This window comes from Neopelma chrysocephalum, unplaced genomic scaffold (assembly GCF_003984885.1).
Source record: "Neopelma chrysocephalum unplaced genomic scaffold, ASM398488v2 Primary Assembly neopelma1_85, whole genome shotgun sequence".
Lineage (NCBI taxonomy): Eukaryota > Metazoa > Chordata > Aves > Passeriformes > Pipridae > Neopelma > Neopelma chrysocephalum.
Window position 1 is genome coordinate 1,500,210 of NW_020897747.1, and position 25,286 is coordinate 1,525,495.

The following is a 25,286-nucleotide window of genomic DNA, read 5'->3' on the forward strand; positions in this document are numbered from 1 at the left end:
ATCTGAGAGAAGCAGAGGGATGAGCAATTCCATTCATTTATAATACAAGTTGCCTTTAAAGGTAACTGGAAAATGAATCCTTTGGCAAGATGTTCATAGTTTGTTGCTGCAGAGGCGTTAGAACAGCACAAAGGGCCCTCTCTGGATGGACAGCATGGCACAGAGAAGTCACATCCACTGTCCCCAAAACAAAGTCTGCTTAGGGAAGACACACTCTGTGTTGGGGGAAGCTGGGAGAAACTGGGAGAAACCAAAATCAGATAGCACAGCATGTGAGAAGGCAGAGATTTATGTTATTACAGTAACAAGATTGAAAACATTTGGCTCCCCTTTTAACCTGAAGGATTACAATGGCACACTTGGTTCCTTCCAACAGCAATTCCCATTGGGAAAGAAGTAGGTGGAACCTCTGCGAACCAGCCCTGCAGCAAACTGGCACGGACTGGGCTCAGCAGGACAGAGCAGCAAACCACTTGTGAAAAAGGCAATAATAACCTTTAACTGAGATGAATCTGATTGGAAACAAGACAGAATTCCCAGCTTTCAGGCAAATAAACCACAAGCCCCCACAGTGTTCAGTAACATGGAAAACTGCGCATGGGAAGGGCATGGAGGGGAGGTGTTTTAAGGATGGCGTTTTAAGCCATCAGGCTTTTCCAACTCAAATGATTCTGTGATTCTATCTCAGTGCTAAAAATTAAGGATGGCTCTGACTGAAGTGATTACCACCTCATGACTGCCACACCTCGTTACATTCCAGCAGAGCACATCCAGACTTCATGTTCTTTATACCTTAAAATTATTTGTATGAGCCAAATCAATCAGGAGAAAGAGCAAAAACAGCTGCAAAACCCACAAAGAATTGGCATAAGAAGACTTTGCTGAATGTCCCTGAGTCGTAACCCACCTCCAAGGAGAATCCAAAGCAACTGTTACCCATCACCACCAACCACAGTATTTCTGTAGAGTCATACTGTGGGCAGGAGCCAGGAAAGAGGATTCAGAGAAAGGACATCATTTTTGAAGGAAGAAGCTGAAAATCAGGCCTCTGTGAAGGGCCCCAACAACCTGTATTGGAGTGATGGGGGAAACAGGCAGAGTTTTGACACTGCTGACAGTGGCACGTGGAGAAACCGGGTTGTTCACTTTCAGACGAGGGTTTGGCTGCCGAGGCACAACCAGAGGCTGTGGGATGAAGGCAAACAGCAGAAGGATTCCATGCAGGAGGAGTAACCTGCTGGAAAGGGAGACTAGGATGTGCTGGGGGTGGTGTAGGGCTACAGCAAACACGAAATGAAATAAAGAAGCCAACGACCAGCCTTGAGTCCATGCGGACTGAAATTACAAGACAAAACAAGAATGGTAGAGCATTAGTCAAAACTCCTGTCAGCCAAGCTGGCAAAGCTGCCTGCAATATGCTAAAGGTGCCTGAGAGGAGGAAAGGGAAAGTCACTCGTTATTTTCCCAGTCTCCACAAACTGGGCCAAACCAGGAGTAATGTGCAAACCTCACCTCAGCCACTACCAACTACTGCTCTATGGAACAGCACCAACTGCACCAAATGAGATGTGATCCCTGGCTTGGGCTGAGTGACAGGCAAAACCATTCCCAAATCCACAGCTCTCGTGGCTCCTTAACCAGGCATATGAAGGGACCATTCCCAAGATCCTCTGCAAGCAGCAACATTTCTGACACAACTCAGAAAGTGATTTCTACAGAAGTGCTTCCCGAGTTGCCTGGAGTGTTGGGAGAGCTCAAGATCTTTCCTTATAAAGCCAGAGAGCAATTACTGGATCACAGCATGGAGAACACAATAGAACAGACACTTTCTTCAGTCAGGAGGTGATTCAGCTATCAAAGAGTTTCTTTTGTTTCTATTTTGGGAGAAAAAAAAATCACTGCTTTCAGATGTCTAAAACTGACATTCCCAGGGTATGTTCACCAGGGCTGTCAAAGTGCTCTGTGATTCCTCCCTTCTCACACTCTGGCCTCTCTGACAACCGTGTGGAACACCTGGAAATGCCACCAGGAAAGCAGGACAACAAATGTGACCAACAGGGCACACTGTGCCTCTGCAGCCAGAAATAGAGAGCAGAGCACGTGCCCTCATCCCTTCCATCTCCTCATACAGGAGCTATCCAGAACACACACATGCAATGCGCCAGGAAAAAGGTCCTTCCTGGAACAGCTCCCTTTTCCAGGGTCATGAATCAGCTAGGGCCAGGCTGGCAGAGGGGGCTGCACATCACAGGGAGCTCTGCATGGGACAGGCTGGCGACAGCCAGGAAGGTGACGGCACTGCCAGAGGACTGGCACCTCAGAAGACCAGGGAGCCAAGGGAAAAGCTCCACCACCAGGTTTAGAACATTTTTGGACATGAAAAAGGGACTTTACTGAGGGGCTTGGATGCAAGGAGTCCTTGGTATGGAAAAAGAGAGTTTAAAGGACAATATTGCAGAGAGAACGCGGGGTCTCTGCTCCCTGTGCTGGGACAGGTGTATGAGCAGGTACCACACAATGGGGTGGGGGCAACACGAAGTCCAGGAGATGTTTATACACCATAAGGGAAAGAATATGCTTATACATCATAGGGATACACACTGTAAAAAATACAGGTAAAATGACCGAATACAGGGCTAATAAGGCAGCCCACTGACTGCCAAACCACAGGTTTACTCTGAAGTTTGGAAGACTGACAAAAATTCCATGGGAAAAAAAGTTTGTTGCGCTTCTCACCTAAGAATAATCAGGTGTTTTGATGTCAATTAGCATGTGATATGCATGTGATTGTTATCTGTTAATGAAACCTGACTCTGTGAGCCCACCAGCTGCACTCCCCTTTAGCATAAGTGCTATTTCCACAGCTTGCCCCGTGTTTTTTGCAGTTACCCTTCCAGCACGCTCTGTTTGCAGAGCAATAGCAGTGAGAGACCACTGGCCGAGCTCGGGGCTCTGTGAATCCTGAACAGAGAATGGAAAATACGCTGAGGAACAACTGCTGCGGGGTTGGCAGCACCTCCCCCAGCGTACGAGGGGGGCACGGAGCAGCTGCCCGCGGGGGGGGATCCTATTTCCAGAGCACATTTGGAAACTTCGCTCTCAGGAGCTTTTCTTGCAAAGTGTGGCAAGAGCAGAACGTCACTTTCTTTTAGTGCAACTCCTGAGTACACGGCACTGACCCATTGAACTGGGAACAGTCACTCCGTGCCTCAGTTCTGGGAATCCTACGAAAGCATCAGACCCACCCCCGTCCCACCCCTTGCGCAACACCCTCTCCGTGGGCCCCCCGCGCACCCAGAGCTGAGCAGGGAAAGCTTTCCCAGCACTCTTATCTCAGAACCCACCCCGGGCCGATCCCACAGCATGGGCAGCAGGGGAGGGGGGATTCTGCCCCTCTGCCCCACTCAGGTGAGACCCCACCTGCAGAGCTGCCTCCAGCTCTGGGGCCCAGCACAGGAAGGACATGGAGCTGCTGGAGCGAGTCCAGAGGAGGCATCAGGGTGATCAGAGGGATGGAGCAGCTCTGCTGTGAGGAAAAGCTGAGTGAATTGGGATTGATCAGCCTGGAGAAGAGAAGCTTTGGGGTGACCTAATTGTGGCCTTACAGTGCCTGAAGGAGCCGACAGGAAACACAGAGAATGACTATTTACAAGGGCCTGGAGTGACAGGACAAGGGGGAATGGCTTCCCACTGTCAGAGGGCAGGGTTAGGTGGGATATTGGGAAGAACCTTAGACAAAATCACAGACCACTATCCCAGGCTGCTCCAAGCCCCAGCCAACCTGGTCTTGGACACTTCCAGGGATGGGGCAGCCACAGCTTCTCTGGGCAACCTGTGCCAGGGCGTCCCCACCCTCACAGGATTTCTTCCCAATATCCCATCTAAACAAACTAGTTTCTTCACTTTAATTAACCTCTTATTTGAATATAATCCATGACAGCAGGTGCATTCTGCATATGAATCTTTTTTTGTTAAAGTGCTCCACAAGAACATAACAACACTTTAAAAAAGATGCTGCTCATAATTGCATAAATTAGAAAATGCAAAAATGCACATACCCATTTCAAGAGACTAACTTAATTATCAGCTGTTTTAACTTCAGGTTTCAAATAAGCAGAATATCATCAAAACAATTTACCTTTGTTGGCATTTGGATTCTCACTCAGATTGTACATACTCATTAATTTACATGAGCTTATGGCATATAAAGGTATCTGGTTCACTCCAAAAGCACACGTTAGTCCACAAAAAAAGGGGAAAAAATCCTCCCCACCCACAGAAACACTGAGGTAAGAATTAAGACTGAGTGTGTATCATAGACTCCAACCATTTCCCTGGGAGGGACCTGCAGGGCTCACCTGGCCCTTTCCTTAGTTTAACCTGGATTCCATGGTTGCAGCTCCCATGGATCGACTTCAGCTGTACCCATGGGGCACAAGCTCTCCTCTGCCTTCCCAGTCACTCCCTGGAAGGCTCAAAACACCCAAAACAGACACTAGAGAGGACAACAGTTATATTTATTTTTAAAACTCCACCATTACACACATAGCTTACCATCACGGCAACACAACACACACAAAAAAGCTGGTAAGAATATTGAGCTTCCACTGGGTTTTTATTTACTTTTAAAATTATGTTTCTTGTTAAAGAATTCCTAGAAGTTCCAGTCATAAACCTGATTCATGACTAGGAGCTGTCATCAAAACTGAAGCAGACACAGGCCAACAGTGTGACATCAAACCTCCCCTCTTGTAAGAGAACACAGCCAGCGTTGAGCTCAAGATGAAATAAGATTTCAAGGCCCAAGGCCAAGGCTGCAGCTCAGCTACACCTCACAGCATGCATAAACCTCATTATTTTTAATGATTCTGTCATTAATACAAAGTAATAAAATCTTCAAAAATAAAAACTTCAAGTCTGAGTTCCCTTAAAAATAAAATAAATACAGTTTGGATTTCCAGTAATGAAATACTCTCCCTTTTTGGGTACCCACACAATTATGTTGCACGTATAACATGACTTTTCTATATGGATATGGATGGATAATCAGTATGGCTGAATGTGCAAGTCAATCAGATAATAAACAGCACAACTTTCAACAGGAAAGTAGTTTTCCAAGCACAAAACTTGCTCCCTAAGTTCTCTATGAAGAGCAGAAACCAGATAACAAATGAACCACAATTAATACCCCTTGCCTTAAAAGATGACTCTCCTATAGCTACAGAGGAGACATCCAAGAGACAAAGCCGAAAATAATTTCATTTAAATTCTTAAATACACAACACACTGCATAAAGAATAAACACAAATCAAGTAATGAATTCCTAAATGGGCACAGACGTCATACCAAGAAATTAAATTCAGAAAACTTGAGTCAAATGCATTTCTGGATCTAAGGTGTCGGGGAGAGACTGCCAGCCCAGAGCAGAGACATCTCTGAGAGAACTGTCCTGAACTTGGGCAATGTTAGATTGCAGTCCTTCTGCAGAGAGATCCCGAGGAACCTACAGGTGGAATTCTGTTCAGTGAGAGACAAATATCCCTGCAGACAGTTCAATTTATCACGAACATGACTCTTGCTCTGTAAGGAAGCAGATGTTCTTTACTCATCTATGTTCAAGATCACAATTAACGGTGTCTGTTTATCAACTCCTTTCCTTGCATTTCCTGTGACCAACATGATTTTGGAAACTACCTCAGATTTAAGCCACAACAACACAGCCTTGTTACCTTTCCAAGCGCTTGGCCCTTCCCTAGGAGTTGGGGCTTTAGAGTTCATTAAGTTGTAACACTTTCTGAGGGGACTTTGAGGTCAAAAATACATCAACGTAGAGGTTTGGGAAAAAAAAAAATCATTTTGATTTCTTTCTGCTTTTTGGGACTTAGGGACAAAAATCGCCTCTGCACAGCTTCCAGTATGTGTGCTTTGAAAATAGCAGTCGGTGGAAGAGGCTGAAATAAAGGGAGCACCAGGAATATTCAGTTTATGAGACAGGAGTGTGTCTCTGGAGCTCTCCAGAATCCCGGGAAGGGGCAGTACCTGCCGCTGGTTTAAACACCTGGGTGATGGGTCACAGGGTGGATTCGATGATCTTGGAGGTCTTTTCCAAGCCCACTGGTTTTGTGGTTCTGTGTTCAATGTGTCCCAGGGCAGCGCCGCCCCCGCTGCCCGCCCTTCCTTCACCACGGGTCTGGCGCTCGCCGAGAGCGCAAACGACACAGAAGCACCTTCTCTTTTTTTTTTTAGGAACCATCCTCATTAACCCTTCCCGGAGGGAGCAGAAGTAAATCGGGAAGCACAGCGTTATCCCCCAGCCGGGGCGATCCCGCCCCGTCCCTTCACGTAAAGGCGCGTTCGGAGCGGCGCGCGTGGAGTCCCCGCGGCCGCCCGGGGAGCGACTCCGCGGCCGCAGCGCCACCTGCTCCTGCTCCCCCTCCTCCTCCCGCTCCTGCTGCCCTCCATCGCGCCCCGATCCCTCCGGGACAGCGCCGGGAAGCCCCCCCCGGCTCCCGGCCCGGCCCGCCCTCCCCGAGGGGAGCCGGCGGTGACGTCACGGCCGGGCCGCCCGGCAATGGGCGCCATTTTGAAACCGCGAACCCTCCCGCGGCTCCGGGCGGCTCCGTCCCGCTCCCGGCCCCGCGCCCGGCCCCGCTCCCGCGGCTCCCCCCGCCATGGCAGGTCGGTGTCCGCGCTCGGCCGCGCCTTCGGCTCTGGGCTGGGCTCCGCCATGGGCTGCGGGTGCGCTCCGCGCGGCCGCGGGAGCCGGGCGCAGGCCGGGCCGCGCCGGGCGGTACCGGGGGGGATGCGGGAGCGCGGCGGCCCTGAGGGCGCCGGGCCGGGCCGGGGGCGGCGCGGGCTCCCCACCCTCTCTTCTTCCCTCCCTCACCGCCCTCTCCCCCTTCCCTCCGCAGGGGTGGCGAGAGCTGGAGGCGACGGCGGCGGCAGCAGCAACGAGTTGCAGTGGTGCTTCTCGCAGGTGAAGGGGGCGATCGACGAGGACGTGGCGGAAGGTGAGGGGGGCGCGAACACCCCGAGTGCTCCCGGCCGGGCCGGGGGTGGGCCGTGACTAAGCGAGCCTCTCATCCCACCTTTAGAGCATCACACACAACTCACGGCGCCTTCCTCCTGGGCTTTTCTGCTAATCCCAGAATTATTAGGGTTGGAAGGGACCTCTGGGGATCACCCAGTCCATCTCCCTGCCCAGACAGGGTCACCTGGAGCAGGTGATACAGGAACGAGTCCAGGTGGGGTTGGAATGTCTCCGGAGAGGGAGACTCCACACCCTCCCTGGGCAGCTGTTCCAGGCTCTGCCACCTCCATGGAAAGAAGTTCTTCCTCGTGTTGAGGTGGAACTTGTTGTGTTTTAGTTTCTGGCCATTGCTCCTCATCCTGTCCCTAGGCAGCACTGAACAGAGTGTGGGACCATCCTGACACCCCTTGGAGATATTTGTGTGGATTGATGAGATCCCCTCAGCCTTCTCTTCTCTGGGCTAACCAGGCCCAGTTCCCGCAATCTCTGCTCATCAGAGAGATGCCCCAAACCCCAGATCATCTCTGTGTCTCTACTGGACCCTCTCTAGTAGCTCCTTGTCTTTCTTGTAGTGAGGAGCCCAGAACTGGACACAGTTCTGGGCTCAAGAGAAGAGGTACTGACAGTGATAAAACACAGGGAGAGGGGGGAAAAAATTCCCAGTGGAGTCTGTCAGGCTTGTCAAGTTTTGCTCTGACGTACAGAGAGTGCAGCTCTGTCATTTGTGCTGCATTAAAAAGTGCAGTTTAAAGGCTTCCTGCAGCTGTGGAGAGATTTTATTCCCACTTGTTAACGTTTGAGAGCTATAAATAGGGATATTAAGCAGGGAAAAAGGGCACACCTTCGCATTTCTCTGAAACTTTCCGAGTGTGGCATGTTTTGGACAGAGTAGAAAACAAGAAACGTTTTAGTTGGGAAAGGTGTTTCTCTGTAGTGCGGAACCAAGGGGGCATTTTGCTTGACTTTGATGAGAAAGTTCCTTTTTTTTCCCTAAATTTACTGTATTCAAACTGTCCAGGCTGGCACCACTTCTTTCTAAAGTGTGAACAGACTTTCAGGACTGTGTGTGTTCAGCTTGGATTTGGGATTTTTTTTTTACTGGGTGCAGTAAATATTTTTCCTTTCTGTCTGCTACTGGGGAATTATGCTGACAATGTTTTCATTTTCATGCCACTTGTTTGGCATTCCATTTAAAATAATAGCCATGGGAGGAATTGACTGGAAAACTGCTCAAGAAACTAGACTCAGTTGTTTTCTTCTCTTTTTTTTCCCTGTAAATATATTTTGTAGCTTTTACTATTGCTCTGAAGCTCCCAGAATTCTTATGGAGATATATTTAAGTAGCTTTTATGTTTGTCAAATGGTCCTTTTTTCTTGGGATCTGTCATCTGTGTGACTAGAAGTTGCAAAGGAAACAATCCTGGGGGCATCTGGCTCCATCTGGGGTCCCTTCCCAGGGGCAATTCCTGAGCAATGTGGATTTCTGCAGAGCGGGAAGGCTCCAGGAATCATGCAGAACCTGTGTTTTTGCAGAATTGGTGCTAGAGTTTGGTTTTCCTGTGGGAATACCAGAACTATTTACAGTTTTTGTGACTCCTTGTTTTTATTTTGGTTTCTGGCCTTTCCCTTCCTGTTACTTTTTGCCTTGAAATTGGAACTCAATAATGAAAATAAACAGTTTATTTTCTTATAATTGCCCGAATTTAAGTCAGCAGGATGCAGCAAGAGTGCAAATAACACTGCTAGAATTTTGGCCCCAGTTATGGACATATTTCCTCATTACTGTTTTTCAGTCTTCTCTTACCATACTGCACATCCAAACTTGCTTGATGGGCAGCTGTTGACTTGAAATGGCCTTGGGATTTCACCTAAGTTTTTGTGATAGTGAAAACTTGCTGTTTCTATCAGGTTTTGTTCAGTTTTTAAGCTCTCTAGTGGAAAATGCCAGCATGTCCAACTTATTCCATGTAGACTGTCTTGCTAAATTTCCTCACAGAAAGGTCATTAAGTAGCTGAAACTCCAAAGCCTGGTACTCAGGCAGCTTTACCCAAATATCACTTCCTTTACAGGGCAGGTCTAACATACATTTTATATTGAGTAGTCATTTCTCAGGTATGTTGCTTAAAAAAATACTGTGACAAGTGGCTGTATTAGATTGGCAGCTGCCAGCTCCATTCTCAGGATTTTCCTAACTGGGTCATTAATACAGAAAATCACATTCTCATCTTTGTCTTGTGTGTGGGTTCCTTTTGTTCAGGGAGAGACCCCTGAACTCTGGACAGGCTCTGTGTCAGTGAAGGGAAGGGCAGTGTTCAGAGAGCAGGAAAATCCATCACTTACTGAATGTGGACTTTCTAAAGTATTGACTATGAATTTTCCAAAGCAGAAAACTTTGGTTGGATTCATGGAGGAGGACTGGAGAATAAAACAGATGTTGAGTGAAACGTTTAATATTGAGGATGGCAATAAGCATAATTTAAAAACAAAGGTAATTTGAGATGTGTTGTAATAGTGTTGTTAGTATAAATCACGTGGCTCCAAACCCCACACTGATTGCCTGTGCAATTTGTGATTCTTGGATTGCCTCCTTCTGTAGGAAGGACGTTTCTAAATGTGGAATACAAATGCTGCCTGAGACCTTATTTCTTTCATGATTTCAGTGTTGAATTTGTTTTGCATGTTCAAAAATGTTCTGTTATGGGAGGTTGTTTTTTTTTTTTTGGAAAGCAAAATATAAACCAGTTTATTAAATAATGTGCAGATATGCCCAAATTCCCTTGTGCCAGATGTTCTGCATCTAGTCCATAGCCATTTCTGGATGTAATTCCATATTTTCAGTTAAGGATCAAAGAAATACACTTTTTTTTAATTCTCCAGATAGTGACTGGTATTGTCAGCCCTGATAAAGTGAGAGATCTCTTGTTATCCTCAGTTCAGCAAACTCCTTTTGCAGCCCACAGGGTGCTGGGTCACCTCAGCACTTTGCCAGAGAGCAGAACACCAGGAGCAAAGACAACTACAATCTAATAAAAATATATTGGCCTGTAATCCTGAACCTGTTCTCAAGTGCAGATACCAGTGATTTAGAAATGCTCTTATTGTTAAATTGTCTTTATAAATCAGTGGTTTAAAATGTTCTCATGTGTTGTTCAGGAATTTAACTGGCCTGTTCCCACTGTTTTTAAAGGAAATTCTGGCATGATTTCTTGCCTTTAGAAAAACTATTCCAGTAGAGGTACAGCTCTGTGAGACCTGGTTCTGGTCAGCATTAAGATCATCTTTTTTCTGGAGTCACTTCATGCTGGAGGGGGGCAGAAGATAGGCTCCAAGCTGTGGTTTGGATTTGGATTTTTCCTTGGAAACCAGTGGTTTGCCATAAGCAGGACTTCAGATGATCTTTGCCCTCCCCTCATTTTGAATTTGCCAGAGAAGCTGTGGCTGCCCCATCCCTGGAAGTGTCCAAGGCTGTCTTGGAGCAACCTGGGATAGTGGAAGGTGTTCCTGCTCATGGCAGGGAGTGGAAGGAGATGAGTTTTGAGGTCCCTCCCAATCCAAACCATTCCATGATAATATTTCACAAACAGTTTTGCCCTGAACGAGTGTTGGGTTCCAGCTGGAGAAAGCACAGTCAGCACTTCAGGCAGGCCATGTTATTCCAGAGATTTCATACAACCCATGGACCAAGAATTTGTCTTCACCCCAAGTTCCACAACACCCTATTACCTAAAAATGTGCTCAGCCAGTAGATAATAGGTATATAATAAGTGTTCTTTTGAATTCCAGTGGTGTCAGACAACAGAAGCCCCAGGGTGTTGTGGCACTGGAAAGTAAATTCCATTGTCTTACTGTACAGTAACATGTCCATAACTCTGGGAACTAGTAAGAACAGGTGTGTTTTGTGAGAAATGCAACAGGAGGGAACTTTGGGAAGTTTCTAGATTTACGAGTGAATAGCCGTGCTTAAAAAAAAAAGCTCCAGGTGATCTTCAGGATTTGTTGAAGTGGTCATGTGAGTGTTGTCATTCAGTTTTCTGTGGATGTGTCCATAGGATGTGTCCTGCCTGCTTATGTGCAATGAATTTCCATCTGTGATCTTTACCATGGGATCACACTTTGATTTTTGTGGTTTTTCTGGCGTGTGCACATGATGGGTTAATGGAACTGCAGGGACAGGAGGGGGGGAGTGTGGATGTAAGTACAGAAATGTTCAGCATTGTGAGCATTGGGACAGTGATACCTGTCTTTTTTGTAAAGGAAAGGAGTTTATGGTTCAAGTGGAGACCTTGGAGGCAGTTGGAAGTGGTTCAGAAATGCCTTTTTTTGGCTGTTGAAGCTTTCCCAGAGCTTTTGGGTTTAGCATCTCTTTCCTGACTCTGACACATAAAAAAGTTAGGACAGCCTTGTCAGAAAACTACACAGGTGGAGGTTTATGGGAATTAAGGGGGAAAAAATCCTCAGCACCAGTGAAAGATGGGAAGTGGGACATTAAAGAACAGATTAAAAGGTCTTTTATCCACTAGGTTACAAGAGAAGATAAATTACTTGGCTTTAAACTGACAGAGGACAGGGGTAGATGGGATATTGGGAAGGAATTCTTGGCTGTGAGGGTGGTGAGGCCCTGGCACAGGTTGCCCAGAGAAGCTGTGGCTGCTCCATTCTTGGAAGTGTCCCAGGCCAGGTTGGACAGGGCTTGGAGCAACCTGTGCTAGTGGGAGGTGTCCCTGCCCATGGCAGGGGGTGGGACTGGATGGTCTTTAAGGTCCCTTCCAACCCAGACCAGACTGGGATTCCATGATTATGTTTTCATGAAAATGTGGAGCTTCAGAACACACAGCTGATGAATGATAAATGCTTGGCAGCAGCCTGGGGAACCTGTGCACATAGGAAATCTTGGGTACAGTCCCCACGTGCATCCTCATGCTTGGGCCGTTTGGGGAGTGTTTTAACATCTGGGGAAAAGGCTTAATCAAAAATGACAAAAAGCTCTTTTTTTAAGGGACAGGAAGGTGTGAAAGCTGCAAGTGGAAGGAAAATTTGGTTTTCCCATCATGTTAAGACCTTTCTGAACTCCTACTAGAAGTACAGTGAACAGCATGACAATGAGCTCCTTAGGAAAAACTAACAATAGCATGAATTAATTAAATATACTTCCAGTAGGAGAAAGCTTACTGAAATTACTATTCCAGAGGTTAAAAAATAGTACTGAGGCAATAGATTTGGACAGAGAATCCTGAATTATGTCATGAATATTAGAAACAATTTCCCTAATTTCTCATGACTTGTAAGGAAGCCACAGCAAGGGAACACACTCCTCTGCAGGCAGGAAGGGAACACTTACATCTGTCTCACTGAACTCTGGCTTTACTGCTCCCTTTTCTTGCTGTGCTTCCTTTATGCTTTCCTTGCTTGCTTTGCACTGACACATCCAGGCAACTCTGAGCACTCCGAACTCAGTGGAGACAGTTTTTGAGGATGTAATTTAAAGGACTTCCAGTATCAAGTCACAGTCTGCTTCCATTGGCAAGAAAACGCAAATTTAACTAAATGAGGGAAGGAATCTTGTCTTTTACGAGATGGAACTCTGAGGTGCTGCTACTTCCCAGAAGGAGGGTTTGGTGTTGGGTTTGCTGGGCAGGCCTTGGGAACACTGTGGCACCTTGTGCTGCTGCTTTTCCCCCGTCTTCCAGTGCTCGGAGCAGAATGGCCTGAACGCTCCTCAGAGGAGCCAAGTGGCTCTGCTCCAGCCATCCAGGACACACAGGAGCTGGCAGGCTTTCCCAGAGAACTCCAAACAAGATGTTTGGAGTTTGCCACAGCCTGTCAGCAGCAGCTCTGACCTCAGACAGCTTCTGCTTCCAGGCTGGCCGGTGCCGGCCGAGCCCTTGAGGAGCAGCCAGGGTGCCTTGCTCCTGCCCTTGCTTGACCTTAAATCTGTTCAGTGATTTAAATTAGTTCCAAAAGCAGAGTTATTTTGGACTCAGCTAAACCCTACCAGGTTCAATTAAAGGCAATTCAAGCCATTTTGCAAGTGGATTGAGTATTAGGGCATAAAACGTTGTTAGACCTTATGGATACTTTAGGTTGGCAGAGTGTTTAGCAGTGTAAGTTCAGAGAAGTTTGATCTGAGCAAAACTGTACCCCTTTGGTTTATTGTCCTGACTTCTGGTACATGTCACTCCTGTCTTAACTCTTCAAAGAAATCCTAAAAGTGGAATGTAAAAGTTGAGTATATAAAGTGGCATATTCTGAAAAATGGGTGATTTTGAGTAACTTCTATGTATATGTAGATTATCAGTGGTTATTGGTAGCTGAAAAGTTCAGCTCACGTTTCAGTACAGTTCTAATTTCTATCAACTGTTAAAAAAAGAGTATTTTAGGACATATTTTCGGAGCAATAGCAGCAATACCAGTCTGAGTCCATCCCCACTGCAGGGTAACACCACTGTTCCACTGACTGTCCTGGCAGCCATAGTTCAAGTGGAGAACCCTTGTTCACTTGGAAGCAAGTCAGTGACAGGTACAGGAAGGAGGGAGAGGTTGAATCATGGAATGCAGTGCTGGAGTCGGAATCCTGCTGGGACTGAAATTCCAGGATTGCCTGCCTGCCCCAGCACGAGGAGGAAGAGGAAGGGTCTGTTGGGAGCAGGGTGCCTGCCAGTGGCTTGGAGTGCTCCCCTAGTGTGGTGACTGCAGCTATCCCAGCTGGAGAACTGTCACACTTCCCTCTGCCCACCCTGGAGCCTTCCAGTGCAGCGGGATATCCGGGGAATGTTTGGGGAGTGCAGTTACTGTAACTCAGTACGAGCAGTTCTGAGGCCCCGGGTGTCTGGAACTTGAGCTCCAATAGGATTTTGGGTTTTAAAACATTTTTTCTATGATTTGCTCTTTAGCTGGTTTAGCTGGTTTCTAAAGTTCTTCATTCTCTGTGATAATTTGTTCCCTTTAAAGGGTATCTCTGTTTTTTGTCACTAATCTTATTTGCTGCATTTATATTTTTTTTTGGTGGTTCTTTGCTGAGTTGCTCTGAAGTGATGGTTCCTTGCTGTTCTTGACTACCCCCATTTGTCACCTGTGGTCCCTCAGAATGGTCTGTTGTCACTGCCTGCTGCAAAGAGTCCTATTCCTCCACAGCTCAGCACAGTATTCCAGGGACATCCCAATGTCTGCTTTCCAGGTTGATTTAGGATCACATAACTGCACTGACCCCTTCTGCAGTCTCTGCTTTGTTCCCATCCACTGTAGGAGACCACACAGTGTCTCCCACTGCTTTGTCCACAGGATAACTCCAGTGCTGTATGACAACAGGGTGCTGGATGAAAGGTGTGTCACCTTTGAGCTTGATTGCAGGCACAGAAATATTCCCTCTGTGCTCATTCCCACTGGCAGTGTCCCTGGCAGTCCGTGCCAGCCATCTGCCTTCCAATCCAGCCATTTCCTCTCAAAGGATGAGCTGCTGCTGAGAGTTCCTTCAGCCTTAGAGCAGTCCGTGCTTTGGATCTCTAGGATGGATCATGAAGAAGGGGCTGTGTATTAAAACTCCTTTTCAGGAGGTGGGACAGGAGCCAGGTTAGCAGACGTGCACTGTTTGTTTGTGTGCTGAACATAAAGTGGCGTTGTCCATTACATACTTGGAAGATTCTAGGTTAAAATCCCCTGGAAGTTGGAGCAGCCTCCTTTTTAGATGATGATAGAGAGCAGGGAGTGGTTCCTTGTTCAGTAAATGTCTGAGGAGAGGGCTCCTGGCAAAAGGCTTTGAACAGCTCTGAAGGATGAGAGGAGCTGATGCTGCTCGTGTCTTGTGTTAGTCCTGAGCACGAGCTGCAGCTGCAAATTCCTTCTCTGCTGGGTGAGCCATGAAGTAATCCTGTGTTTTCAGGTTTGGGTTTTCACCAGAGCAGCAGTGCACGGCCAGCTGAGAGAGGAAAAGTTCATAGGAGCTAATTTTAGGCCCCTAATGTGGCTGGTGTGGATCCCTTTGCATTCTCCATTACCTCAAACAGAGCCCGCGTGCTGATACCAGTGTCAGAAATCCCATGAGAAATCCTGGGGGGATTCAGTTAGTTTGCAGGTATAAGCTTGCTGTCATCTCCAAATCCCAATAAAAGCTGGTCTCTTCCATCCCAGCCCCCTTCACCCCCAGCAGAGCCAGCTCAGGAGGCTTTGGAGGTTCTAAACTTCCCAGAATTCTGACAGGGATTGTTGTAGGGAGGTTCACACTCACAGGGATGGTGAAAGGCTCAGAGCACTCGCTCTGAACTTGGACACATCCCTCAGGGCTCACAGCATTTCTCTGGGTCAGGGAATGGCTCCACCATATTACTGTGGAGATGAGTATTTGTAGGCCTCTGGTATGTCCGGAGGGTGTTTCCTACCCATGGAAGTGCTCCGTGCTCTTAAATTTGGGGATGCTGCAGGGTCACAATGTAGTTGCCAGCAATCGTTTTAATACAGCACCTTTGAAACCAGCTTGGAGTTTCTGCTCTGGATGCAGAATGTAACCAAGGTGGAACTCATTTCCAGAAGTGAGGCTAAACATGAATTTTTCATGTCTGGAAAGAAATATTACCAGCCTAATATCTTACTGTAAAGGAACAGGGCTTGCTGCTCTCCATAGGTACAGGAGGAGGATTTACATGGATACTTCTGGAGCACAGTCACAGCCTCAAGGGAACAACTGGAGGGAAAGTTGGACAAGTTGGACAAACCTCTGTTTCTAGAATATCACTGTCACCAAGGTGTCTGTACCTGAGAAGAGAACTTTGGGATGCTGTCCTTGAGCAAATATCATGATGTCTTGGCTTTGCTCACCCTTTCCCGCATTTCATTGGGAATTATTTTGCTGGCATGTAAAAAAGGCTGAAAATAAGACAGAGAAATAACATTGGTGCTTGCACATGTAAGAAAAAGTTACAGCATCTAATAAAAACCTTTAAAAATCCAAAAGTTAATGTGATGATGAAGAACCTGCAGAGGTTTGCTTTGTTCTTTCCTAAAAGTTCTAAGCTGACTTGGAAATAAAGAGCAAATGTAGGTGGGTGAAGTGTCAAGAAGAACACTGATGGGTTTGGAATTCATTCTGGGCTTTACTTCTAGTCTTGTACTTTTAATTTTTTTATTTTACCTGCTTTGAGGTGGTAGAGTGCTGAGGGCAGTGGGTGGAATGATTTAGGGATTGATCTGCTTCAGTTAAACTCAGCTAGAGGGAAAACTGGTTTGAATTAATACTTTTATATATAAAACAAGTACAATGATGGTGAAAAAGGTGATTCCTCATATTCCAATTTTTTAACTTAGAAAATATTTGAAGGAAGTTTCTATTTTTGTCCTGCTGTGCCCTCCCCATTTCCTTGTTTCCTAGAGCATGTTGGTGACAGGCTATTTCAGTGTGTGTTGTTTACCTCATCAGTTCGTTTCTTTTTCCTTGATTCTCTACTTTTCCGTGATGTCTCCTGAAATCCCTGTGTATAATTGGTAATAACTGGTAATTGAGTGATAATTTCCTTTAAAGAAAGATGACTACAAAACTAGACATGTCCAGAAGCAGGTTAGTAATGCAATATTGAAGGCTGGGATAAATCTGTAAAAAGATGATATTTACTCATTCATTTATTCATTCTAAATAAATTTTTTAATCCAAGAAGGTAAATCATTACCCCTACGCCCTAGGAAAAAACTTTTAAGGTCATCTGTTAATAAAAGATGAAAAATGAATTATATATTGAGAATACTGGTTAGGGTTTCTAATCACCTTCCTCGTGAGAGTGGGGCATTATTGAAAGGAATTTCGAAGATAGAACATCAAAATCAATACAGAAAAGGGGTTTTCAGCAAGTCTCCAATTGCACACTCTGGAACTAATTGCTGTCATACTCTTCAAACCTTAGAGTTTTGATATCTGCATCATAAAAGCAATATTTGATGTGAGCAGGCCCAGCAGGAACAGTGTTTGCTGAGTGCTTTGTTGGCTTTGTTGCCATCTGCCCCAGCCCTGGGACAGACATTTCCAGCTCCTTATCTCCTGCCCCTTGGCTTTGAGTTGTTTGATGGCTGTTAGTTCTTTATTGCCACCTCCTGATTGGAGTTGTGGCTGCAGTGGGATAAACCTGGGTGCTCTCAAGGCCAAGCCTGAGGGTGCTGCAGGCAGGTGGAGGTGGAGGTGGAGAGGGCTTTTCCTTTGCTCTCCTGGTTTCTTGTATCTTTGCTGATGCTTCTACATGGAGCTGGTTCAGGAAGCTCCACTGGAAGAATTTTCCTTCTATTTCCCCCCCCTTTGACAGAGGGGAGCTGCCCATTCCAGGCTCCTGAACTAACTTCATGAGTGCTCTGCTCCAGGAGAGGCACATGAGCCTCAGCCTCACCTGGATCAATGCAAGGGAACACCACACATGGACCACTTAGGAGAGGATTCCCACTTTGGGGAGCTTGGAGCACTCATATCTCCGTGGATATGGCAGCATTGTGTCCACAGTAGAACAAACACTTTGGCTGAAGGCCCCCAAAGCTTACACTGAGATATGAGTAAGTGTTTTAGCTTGTCAATAAAATCATGTTAGGATTTGGAATGTGGCTTAATCTAGGGATGTAAATGAAGAATTGTGTCATTGCATTAGTATAAGTTGTAATTTTGTTTTGTGTTCAAGTCTTGAAACTCCTTGATTTGCTTTCCACATTACAGTGCTGTTTTATTTCTGTTCTCTTTACAGCTGATATAATTTCAACAGTTGAATTTAATTACTCTGGTGATCTTCTTGCAACAGGAGACAAAGGTGGCAGAGTGGTTATATTTCAAAGGGAACAAGAGGTCAGTGACTCAAAAAACAAAAGTGCTGTTACTACACCGTTCTTGTGTTGCACAGTCTCACTTCACCTGTTCATGCCCTGAGGTTTAAATGCTTCAAATGGAGAGTTTTCTCAGAAAACCCCAAGTTAGCCAAGTTTCTAAATGTGTGCCCTGTGCTGCACTCAGTGGGTTCGTTTGATGGGGGTTCCTCTCTTCTTCAAAAAAAAAAGTTCCAAAAATCCAGGTGATTTCTCTGTGTGTACCTGGCGTGCTCAGTGTCACTTTGCAGAATTGCCTGTGGGCTTTTCCTGAACCTTCCACTGGGTCCGGCTGAGCTGAGATACATCCTCTCCAAAGCACTTTGATTTAAGAAAAGTTTATAAAATAAGCTGCAAGGACAGTGGGATAAGGTGGTTAAAAATTGATTTAGGGTCCCATGACTCAAAACCAGTGGGAGCAGCCACTTCTCCAGAAACACTTGAGTGTTTCCAGTTGGGAGGGTTGGAGGATTGTCCCTCCTGCAGTTCACAGCTCCTCAGCTGATCCCTGCAAGTTCAGCTGTGTGGCAGTGCTGTAACATTCCTCTGCCTTCATCCTGCAGCCACATCCCTGAGCTTGGATACCCAGAGCAACAACAGGGGTTGGAAACATGCATGAAGTGCTGGAAAATAATGGTTGTGTCTGGGATTGTGTTCTTTGAAAAGTCAGTATTCCATGTAGCAGTTCTGCCCCCCCCACCAAAGAGCATAGTTATCCTGTCATTTGCATCAGAGTTGATGAGAGATTGAGCCTTTGGTTTTTGAGCCTTTTCCTGGACCAGAAATACCAAAATGGATTGTGGAATTTTAATTCAGCTGGTCTGTGCATGAATATTACAAGTCTATGTGTTGTTTTCCCAGCAGAATCCCTCTGCCTTCCTTGTGTGGCTCAAATAAAGCTCAGTTAATGAACACCTTGCCAGTATTTTGCCTTTCATGCTCACTGTGGTGCTGTTCATAACCCCTTTTCCCAGAGGTGCTGTACTGGTTGTACTGGGAGGGCTCTGGAGCAGTGAAATGAAAACTGTGCTGAAATGTTACCCGTCTGCACCCAGACAGCTCAGGGCTCATCCATCATTTACTCTGGGTACAGACTTAACTAAGGCCCAGGGAGAAGGTCAGAAGTGCCCCCTGCTCGGGACTGATGTTGTGTGTAGTGGGGCTATTATGGGGTGGCCCTCAGCTGCCAGGGCTCAGTTGTTCCATAAGGCAGAACCCACTTGTCACCTCACTTCCTCAAAGGGTGGGGAAAACCAAACCCCAAGTACACAGGAAGATTCAGCTGTCTCCTGGGAGCTCATGGAAACTGAGGGAAGGGTTGGGCACAAGGGACATTTCTCTTGTCATGTGCAAAGCTGCAGGAAAAATCTAAAGTGTATAATCTTCAAATATAACAACAATATTTTTACCCAATGTGGATTTAAGACTAGGTTAGCCAGGTTAATGACAGCTTAGGGTGGTTATACAATTCCCCGGACACTTGGATTTGGGAAGGCACACTGGAATGCTGTGCATCATGCCCTGGGCTCAGATGACTTGGTTTCACTTGCAAGCAGCCAATTATTCCAACCTGATGTGTGAGTAGAGAGGGAAAGCACCAGTGCCAGCAAAGGCAGCTCTCTCCAAGGGCGGGGAACTGCTGGATGGGGTCAGTTGAGAGAGTCCTGTCCAAAATTCTTACAAGTTGAATGACCTGTAGGGAGTAAAATCATTTAAAGTCTCAGAATCAACTGAAACTGCGCATTGAGGAAATGTGGAAACTCGTGAGACGCTGCAGGGGAAAACTCAACACCAGTGGGGCTGTTCTCCAACATGAGCCAATAATGAACATTAACTTACTTGAAAAGCCTGATAACAAGTTGCCTCAAATCTGATAATGCAAATCTGTGGACACTTGGAACTTTGCTCTCTGTTCCTTGCTCCCACATCCACAGAGAAGGATAACAAAGCCTGAAGGGTACACAGATGTTTATAGATAAAGCTGCATTTTGGAAGAGGAAGGCTGTGTGCACTGTATTGATGCTAAGCTGGTACAGTATCAGAGTGAAAATGTAAAATTCACAATCTGTTGTAGAAGTGGACTTTCTGTTGGACAATTTCTAGACGCTAATTTGTGCCCCCAGTGACATCAGCCTGAAGAAATGCTCTGTTCTCTTGCAGAGTAAAACCCGTCCTCTCTCTCGGGGAGAATATAATGTTTACAGTACCTTCCAGAGTCACGAGCCTGAGTTTGACTACTTGAAAAGTCTAGAAATCGAAGAAAAAATTAATAAAATTAGGTGGTTACCACAACAGAATGCTGCTCACTTCCTGCTGTCTACAAATGGTAAGGACCCTTTCTTTTTGCACAAAGGACTTTGTCATTGGAATATTGCCTCAGCTGTGACCCACTTGGGGTTTTTCTGAAGTGTTTTGGGGTTGTTTTAATGCCTTTATTTGCAAAATATGTTTTGATTGTAATGTTGGGTGTGAGGTCTGTGTGAGTGTATTCTGTTTTGGTGCATCATGGAGCATCTGTAATTGGAAATGTAGAACTGGGGACATGGGTTGGTGCTGGGGGAACAGTTGAACTCCATGATCCTAAAGGTCTTTCTCAACCTAAACTACTCTATGGAAAAGTTTGCTTTTATTGTCAGAGGAAGGTGCTTGTTCCTCACACTTTGGATCACTTTTTGCCCTGTATTTAAATGACTTTATGTGAGGTCATGATAAACTTTTAAAAGCAGGAGTGACTTCCATCTGCTGGACCTTGAAATTAAAATCGTTTGCTTTGATATGTCTTAATAAACTTAAAGCATTCTTTAAACTTTGTCGTCTTAAATGCTTTAAAGTTCTTCAGGAGTTTAGGAAGGAGAGATTTGGTTCCATTTAGCCAGGGATCTCACTCATGGATGAAACAAGTGTGTAGTCATGGGTTTGTTGGGTTTTGTCCTTAGCAGTGGTCTGTTAATATACTTTAGATAATCATACAGGGCTTAGTGGGGAACTTGGGTAATTGGTGTGTGAAAGGCCCCTGTGAAGGGTCCTTTGGGTGAGTGGGAGGCACAGGCCTTATTGCTCAGGCAGAACTTTGGATTTTATTCAAACTGCGCATCCCGTTGGGGACAAAGAGCTCCATCAGGGTAAAGAACTCTGCCAGGGTCCTTTCTTTTGAAAGCTGGGGAAACCCAGACAGGTCAATAATGTCCACTCTGCTCACTCCTTACTTAGGGATTTTATTTTGAATTGAACTCATTCTCAAGCATGTGAATTTTTGGTTTTAGATAAAACTATTAAATTATGGAAAATAAGTGAAAGGGATAAAAGAGCCGAAGGTTATAATTTAAAAGATGAAGATGGAAGACTTAGGGATCCTGTCAGAATCAAAGAACTACGGGTATGTCTCTGACTTTACATATTTTTTTGCATGTACTTCTCTACCTTTGTGCTCCCAAACTGAAATGTGCAGGTTAAAAATGATGTTTGGGTCAGGGTCATTGAAAACGTTAGAAAAAATGAAGACACTTCATTTTTTATATATATATATATAAACTATTAAATAAGGTCCCTCTGGAAAGCTTGATGGAAACTTTCATGATTATAATATTGTATTTCTAGGAACAAGACTCAAAAATTGGAACAGGGTGCTGGATATTTTGTGGTTGGGTAGAGGGTGTGTTTGTTAGAGGCAAAGTTGAAGTATTTGGATAACTTAAAATGCACTGGAGTAGTCTTGGACATCATGCTGTAGTGGGTAGTGCTCCAAACTTGGGATCACTTAGATCAGGAGCTCAGGAAATAAAACATGCAGAGTTGGGGTTTTTATTGGGGTTCTATGTTGCTGTCACCATAAACAGGAACAGAACTGAGGCTCTCCCTGCTCTCAGAGCCAGGGCCACCCTTACACTTGTAGTCACTCCTCTGAACTTGCTGTTTCTCTGGGACTGGAAGGGTGGGCTGAGCTGCAGCCCTGCCAGGCACTGCAGCTTGGGAGAAGGGATGATGGAGTGAGCCAAGTCTGAGCAACAGTTGGGAGGAGGAAAAACCTCACCTAGAGCTACTTCCATGTGGGTTTAGAGAGCCAGAGTGTACCCTGGGCTTTGGGGGCTTTGGTGGCAAATTTTTTTACAGAAATATAGTCCCCATGTTTTGTGAAGTAAGGGACATGGAGGAGAAGCAATACTGAGACCATGGCATTTCCAAATACCATTCCTGATTTTTCCCATTAGTGCACCTGTGATGTCACAGCCAGGCTGGGAGCACTAGTGTAGTGAGATAGGACATGGTCTGATAAAAAGTAATGGATTAATTGTAATCATTAGTTGGATGTAAACAGCCTGGAGATACAAACCCAGGGAAGCAGTGAGGGAGCTCTGGGATGATTTGGTCTCTGGCTCCAGGCAGATGGGTTATCCAGGACACTGTCAGACCTGGTCCTTAGATGGATGATACCACTTGGGGTTGTGCTGGGACAGCCCTTCTCAGTGCTGGGCACTGAGGAGCAGCTTGAGGGCAGGTTAGGCCTGGCTCTGCCAAACCCTGGCACCCAGAGCTCAGCTGGTTGTGGCAGCAGGACACCCAGGTGTCCCTGAATTTGTGCTGACTGTTCAGGAACAAATTGGGGATTTCTTTGGGAAATGTTGCCAGTGTCCTGAGCACCCCTCTGAGATCTGGGGACATTTCTAAGGGCTTGTTTCTCTAACCTTTAGATTGTTACAAACACACCCCATGTCCTGTTGGGCGAGGCACAAAGGGCCGGGTATGACAGGTGACTGATGCAGAAGTTGTTGCCTGAGGTTTCCTGTCAGCAGTATCCAAAGTCAGCATCCATATGCTCTTTCATTATTTTTCTTGCTCAGTAGTTTTCTAAGTTGTTTAGTCACTAAATCAATACAGAAATCTGTGGTGTGCAATTAACTAATTGCCATCAATTAATTAAACACACCTGTGGGTTCCCAGGGCTCAGTATTGGGGCCAGTGGTGTTTTAAGCTCTTTATTGATGATCTGGGCAAGGAGATGGAGTGTGCCCTCGGTCAGTTCGAAGAGGACACCATGGTGGGTGGGATATTGATCTGCTGGAGGGCAGGAAGCACTGCAGAGGGATCGGGACAGGCTGGATCTGTGGGATGAGGGAAAACAAGGGCAAGTGCCGGGTCCTGCCCTTGGGTCACACCAACCCCATGGAACACTCAAGGCTGGGGCAGAGGGGCTGGAAAGCTGGAAAAGGCCCTGGGGGTGCTGGTGACAGCAGCTGGACATGAGCCCAGGTGAGCCCAGGTGGGCAAGAGGCCAATGGCCCCAGTGCCAGCCTTGGTGTGTCACAGCCCAGGGCAGTGACTGTCCCTGTGCTGGCACTGCTGGGGCACCTCCAGTGCTGGGGGCAGTTCTGGGCCCCTCAGTCAAGAGAGACATTGAGGGGCTGGGGCGTGTCCAGGGAAAGGAACAGAGCTGAGGAAGGGTCTGGAGCAGCAGGATTGGCTGAGGGAGCTGGGGGGGCTCAGCCTGGAGAAAAGGAGGCTCAGGGGGGACCTTCTCACTCTCTGCAACTCCCTGACAGGAGGGGGGAGCTGGGGGGGGTTGGGCTCTGCTGCCAGGGAACAAGGGACAGGAGGAGAGGAAACACCCTCAAGCTGTGCCAGGGGAGAGTCAGGTTGGATGTTACAAAAAATTTCTTCCCCAAAAGGTTGTCCAGGCCTGGCACAGCTGCCCAGGGCAGTGGTGGAGTCCCCATCCCTGGAGAGATTTAAAAGGTGTGTGGATATGGCACTTGGGGACACGGGTTATTGGTGGCCTTGGCAGTGCTGGGGAAATGGACTCAGTCTTGAAGGTCTTCTCTAACCTAAACGATTTGGTGACTCTCATTAATCTCTTGTGGATCAGGAATGAGTTCTCTGCCCACAGTGAGTGGCGTTTCTCTGTGCAGGTGCCAACCCTGAAGCCCATGGACCTGATGGTGGAGGCGAGTCCCCGCAGGATATTTGCGAACGCGCACACGTACCACATCAACTCCATCTCCGTCAACAGCGACTACGCCACGTACCTGTCTGCAGATGACCTCCGGATCAACCTCTGGCACCTGGAAATCACAAACAGGAGTTTTAGTATCCTTTAGTGTCTTCGGGGCACACCTGGTACAGCTCAGCTGGCTCTGTTTGAGAGAATCACTTTAATGGTACTAATTAGAGTGGGTGTTTGAATCCAGGGATTCAGACAGGATTTGTAAGTGTGGAGGTGTAATGCAGTGAAAGCAGGCGTTGGAAAGATCGGTCATTCCTGAGGGCAAGTGTGCTTCCGATAGAAAACCATCAGTAGAATACCATAGAGTGTGTTCTAAGGAGACACTGAAGAGTTGCAGGAGCATCCTTAATTTGTGAAGATCAGTCGACTTAAATGAGAGTTGCCAGATTTGAAAACTAGATCTTTTCTTACTGTGTTACTTCTTTCCAAAGTTTAAGGTCTCTTAACCAAGTGACATTTCTCTTAAAAAAAAAAAAAAAAAAATTTCAATATTTTTCCATGTCACATGACTTCATTGACTGCAGAAAGAATTTTCAGATCTTTTTGCAAACCTGTATATCCAAAACTAACTGTGTTTTACATCAACAAATCTGCAGTAAAAGGAAAGTTACAGAAGTACTGTCTTCTAAAGAGGTAATCTTGTAAAGTTTTAGGTCAAATTTTCTAAAGTTCTGGGTAAAGAGATGAGGTATGTTTGGTGTTCAATAGGAAGCATTAAGAAGGAGGCTTGAGAGGACTTTTTGGACTTTGATGATTCTTGTGGGATATTCTGAATCTAAGAGTCTAAAATTGTCCAGGTCTTAGATTTCAGATGGAGAAAGATGGAGAGGGACTTTTTACAGGAGTGTGTGGTGACAGACAAAAGGGGAATGGCTTCCCACTGCCAGAGGGCAGTGGGATATTGAGAGGAAATCCTTCCCTGTGAGTGTGGTGAGGCCCTGGCACAGGTTGCCCAGAGAAGCTGTGGCTGCCCCATCCCTGGAATTGTTCAAGGCCGCGTTGGACAGGGCTTGGAACAACCTGGTTCCCCTTCCAACCCAAACCATTCTGGGATTCTGTGATTTGTGAAATCCAGACTTCTCTAGGCTCCACTTTACTTCATGTGCCTTGCACACAGCAGAAGTTAAAGCTCCTGCCATGGCATTTCCAACACTTGTCACCAGTTCCCTTCCGGAAGGGGTCAAATGTGAGCCGTTCCCTGCCTTTACCAACCATCCCAGACATCGTGGACATCAAGCCGGCCAACATGGAGGAGCTGACGGAGGTGATCACGGCGGCCGAGTTCCACCCGCAGCAGTGCAACGTGTTCGTGTACAGCAGCAGCAAGGGCACCATCCGCCTGTGCGACATGCGCTCCTCGGCCCTCTGCGACCGCCACTCCAAGTGTGAGTGACACACACACACACTGCACGGGGGGTGACACACACACACACACACAC

At 46.4% G+C, this 25,286-nt stretch overlaps 1 protein-coding gene and 1 long non-coding RNA gene across 3 annotated transcripts in view; one reads left to right on the forward strand and one right to left on the reverse strand.

Moving 5' to 3' along the window:
• Positions 1-4,496: 4,496 nt before the first annotated feature.
• On the reverse strand, positions 4,497-6,390 carry LOC113971811. Its single transcript, XR_003535662.1, has 2 exons — positions 6,040-6,390; positions 4,497-5,580 (listed from the first exon to the last, which is right to left on the reverse strand). It is a non-coding gene; the product is annotated as an uncharacterized LOC113971811 (long non-coding RNA).
• Positions 6,391-6,564: 174 nt separating this feature from the next.
• PPP2R2D (protein phosphatase 2 regulatory subunit Bdelta) overlaps positions 6,565-25,286 on the forward strand; it is a 23,178-nt gene continuing 4,456 nt past the window's right edge. The window contains exons 1-7 of one of the 2 annotated variants that reach the window (XM_027692134.1): positions 6,565-6,678; positions 6,912-7,010; positions 17,735-17,832; positions 20,010-20,175; positions 21,113-21,225; positions 23,753-23,930; positions 25,068-25,232. In XM_027692134.1, coding sequence (XP_027547935.1) covers positions 6,672-6,678; positions 6,912-7,010; positions 17,735-17,832; positions 20,010-20,175; positions 21,113-21,225; positions 23,753-23,930; positions 25,068-25,232 — 826 coding nt within the window. In that variant the 5' untranslated portion in view covers positions 6,565-6,671. Of the gene's footprint in view, positions 6,679-6,911; positions 7,011-17,734; positions 17,833-20,009; positions 20,176-21,112; positions 21,226-23,752; positions 23,931-25,067; positions 25,233-25,286 lie in introns of those variants that run through there. The other variant, XM_027692135.1, reaches the window with a different exon arrangement.